Genomic DNA, 3,817 nt, shown 5'->3' with positions numbered 1-3,817 from the left:
CTCCTAAATTTTGGTAGTTCGAGATGAGTGTTTTACCATATCAACCAACAAGCGATGAAGACATCTTCCGTTTGTGTACGAAAGAGTGCGGCATTATCACAGCCACAGAGGATCAGCAATTCTTTGCTTTGGGTTGTATGTTTTGCCCGGCCAAATTTCTCTATTTCGATGCATTTATAGGACACATGCAAACCGACCATGGAACTCAAGCAATGGATCAAAAAGGTTTCTTTGGTGGTATGCTAGGGTAAGTTAGTACCTAGTACGTGTTTGTGTGTTATTAAAAGTGATTGCCTTTCCAAGCCAGAGTTGCGCAAAATATATGTGTGTATATATATACGTATATATTTACTATATAGGTTTATATAATTGTGAGTAAATATATATACATATCAAATGGAATGTAACCAACTGATGAGTTAAATCGATATTACGAACGCTCACATATTAATATCAGCATAACGTAGCAAAACTGTTTTATCAGCAATAAATACATCCTTTTTAGACTCGGATATGATGATTCTTATGGTGAAACAAATAGCGGCCGAAGTGGTGAAGGTACTGAAGATCTTACCGATACGGACCCCTCACTTTTGGTACCACAAACAGTTATGATCAAGGAAGAAGTTGATGAAGTAAATACATATTATCTCTAGCTATAGCTTACCTTTATAACAATTAAATTTCTTCCAGGAGCAACATGAACTACCACAAGCAGATAATTCAATAACTCCTGGGTTTCCTAGTGAAAGAGGCATAGCGGATAATTCAATTTATCCAGTAAAGCAAGAACGTACTGAGCCTGAGGTTGTAATGGAAGGAGGCGGAGACAACTATACCAATGATTACGGAAATTATGACGATTATACCAACAATGATGATGAGGAAGATCCTATTTATCCAAGAGATGAGGAAGATGAAAATAATTATGATGATTTAGTTGAACAATCTTTATTGGGAGGAAATAACGGAGCGGTATATATATATAGGGAGTGTCTACTTACACGCGCCACGGTAACTTTTATCGTGGATGCACGTTAAAAATTACCGTAGATCCACGGTAAAAATTACGCCGAAAGAAGTTCTGTCCAACTTCTCCAGCAACACAGAAAGGAGAATTCTGAGTAGTAAGGGTTATAATCCCTAAGCGCGGCCGAAGGCCGCCTACGCAGAAATAAGTTCTGTCCCACTTCTCCGGCACCACAGAAAGGAGAATTGTGAGTATTAAGGGTTATAATCCCTAGCGCGGCCGAAGACCGCCTACGCAGAAAGAAGTTCTGTCCCACTCCTCGGGCAACACAGAAAGGAGAATTCTGAGTAGTAAGGATTATAATCCCTAAGCGCGGCCGAAGGACACCTACGTAGAAGAAGTTCTGTCCCACTTCTCCGGCATCACAGAAAGGAGAATTCTGAGTAATAAGGGTTATATCCCTGAGCGCGGCCGAAGGCCGCCTACGCATAAAGAAGTTCTGCCCCACTTCTCCGTCAACACATAATCCACGTAATTTTACCGTGGCGCGTGTGTTTGTAGACATTGCCATAAATATTACATTAATGTTAATTTAATAAAACATATATATATATTTTTTTTTATTTAGGACTCCGGTCTAGCAATGCATATAAAGGATCGTAAAATGATACAATTCCTTATCGATTCATATAGGCGCAATACTTTCTTGTGGGACCACCGTCATCCACAATTTCGTGATCGGGCCAAACGTCAGCACTTTCTTGAGTGGATTGTAATGGAATTCAAACGACGTTTTAATTTGTCATTGGCTAAAGATGCAGTTACTCGCAAGTGGGACAATTTACGCACTGTATATAAAAGAGAGTGTAATCGTATGGCATTGGAAAATACTAATATCAGTACATTGTGGTATTTCAAGGACTTACATTTCATTAATCGGTTATATGGTGGCAATCAAAAGATGACGGAGGCTATTGTGAAGGTAGGTAAAAATAATATATATACAGTTACAGAACTATTAGTAATTTGGTTTTTTTTCTCAATATTAAAAATGTCATTCTACAATAAAATTCATATACATAAAACAATGATGCAAACACTACAAAATTGACAAAAACTTAGCGATATTCAAAAAGTTTCCAACAAATTTTTAATTAACACTTTTATATACATATTTTTTGGTTATTCAGTTTTGTAGTCCCAAAGAATTTTGGTCTGGGGCAAAATTCGTCAAGTGTGCGAGGAAAAACATTTTATTGCAGCATTTTATTCAATCTCCACCACGTTGTTGCTATGGTTTTTTGTCGAGTTATACGAATTTAAATATGAAATTTCAACCCTTTTTCTTAGCACAAGTTTTCTTAAAATTCTTATCTCATGTCACACTTATGAGAAGGAATCAAAAATTGCTGATCTATTTGAACGTTTACCGTGCTTTCCGTGGTGGAAATTGAAATTTTTTGAAATTTTTTTTGCAAAAAATTTGCAATAAAACAAATTTATTGCATTTTTTAAACAATGTACCATTTTTTTCGCGAATGGCTTATGTGAATAGCTTATTTTCCAAGCTTTCAAACGATATATAATTTGTGCTGGGCGTGGCAAAAGGACTACAGTTTTTTCATCAGAACGAACTGGGGTCCGCCATTCATTTTTGTCGGCAATAACACAAGTTTACAGAAATGAAAAAATTGTCCGACCAGCTATATTTTTGTATGCATTCTAATGTAAAATTTCCTGCTGAATCCGAATACGAAATTAAAATGTAAGAGAGCACAACAGTTTTTTTAGATATAGCCGAATTTCGGGTTTTTGAAATCTGAAAAAATGCACTCACTTAATTAAAATTTTTTTAGATATAGTTAGCCAGCCGCGACATTTTTGTAGACGCTTTATGAAGAATTTTCCACTGAATCCGAATTCGAAATTGGAATACAAAAAAGTAAAACAGTTTTTGAGATTTAGCCGAATTTCACGCTTTTGAGATCTGAAAAAAGTGCACTTATTTAATTGCAGTTTTCTTTGGATGTAGTTGGCCAACCGCGACATTATGAATTTTTCTCTGAATCCGAAATCAGAATACAAGAAAGTAGAAATTTATAATTGGCTAACTGCATCGAAAGAAAGTTACAAGTAAGTTAGTGCACTTTTTTTAGATCAAAAAAACCCGAAATTTGGCAATATCTCAAAAACTTTTCTACTTTCTTGTATTCTGATTTCGTGTTCAGATTCAAGTTTTTGTCATGTTAAAAACATAACAAGGTAAGGTACTTTAGGTTGTACTATTCTCATATGAGACGTTAATTTTCTTCAAAATTGACAAGGCTGATTTTCGTAGTCTATTGTCTTTTGGCATGGTTTAAACGGTCAATGCAGAGAACCATTCGTCAGCATTTTAGCAGTGTAATTCAAGTTTTTCGGGCAAGTACTAAATATTTTATTGGGCCGTATGCATAAAACCTAAGCAAATGCTTTTTCTAAAAATTTCAGACCTTTTACTCGATTTTTTCAAACAAATTTAAGTGAAAGGTATGAAATTTTAAGTAAAAGTAATTGCTTATTTTTTTATGCATACGGCCCATTGTATATTGAATCAAAGCATATTTTAATATCACGCCCCTCACAAAATACACAAAATAGTTATTTTTTGAAGGAAAACATATCTTGGCCACTGTAAAAAACCTGACGAAAGTAACGCACAGTATATCACAGAGGAATATGTGCGAATTGCTTTTAGGTATTTATATGCTTTTATTTTCGAAAAAACATGCCCGTCACATATCACTCCCGTCATAATTTAAAGTTTGACAAATTTTAATAAATTCGGCCAGGGACTGCTACCGTTAC

General features: G+C 35.2%; 1 protein-coding gene across 1 annotated transcript; it reads left to right on the top strand.

The window, feature by feature from the left end:
- LOC118754628 lies at positions 1-2,216 on the top strand (the record flags this gene model as incomplete). The annotated part of the gene is given in 4 exon segments (XM_036489520.1): positions 1-247; positions 506-635; positions 694-975; positions 1,599-2,216. Coding segments are annotated over 4 exon segments (1,119 nt in total). The 3' UTR covers positions 2,082-2,216.
- Between the last annotated feature and the right edge of the window lie 1,601 nt (positions 2,217-3,817).

This window comes from Rhagoletis pomonella, unplaced genomic scaffold (assembly GCF_013731165.1).
Source record: "Rhagoletis pomonella isolate Grant_MI unplaced genomic scaffold, Rhpom_1.0 Rhpom_scaffold_04258, whole genome shotgun sequence".
Classification (NCBI taxonomy): Eukaryota; Metazoa; Arthropoda; class Insecta; order Diptera; family Tephritidae; genus Rhagoletis; species Rhagoletis pomonella.
The sequence above is the reverse complement of the archived record's forward strand: the minus strand, read 5'-3'. Positions and strand labels throughout refer to the sequence as shown.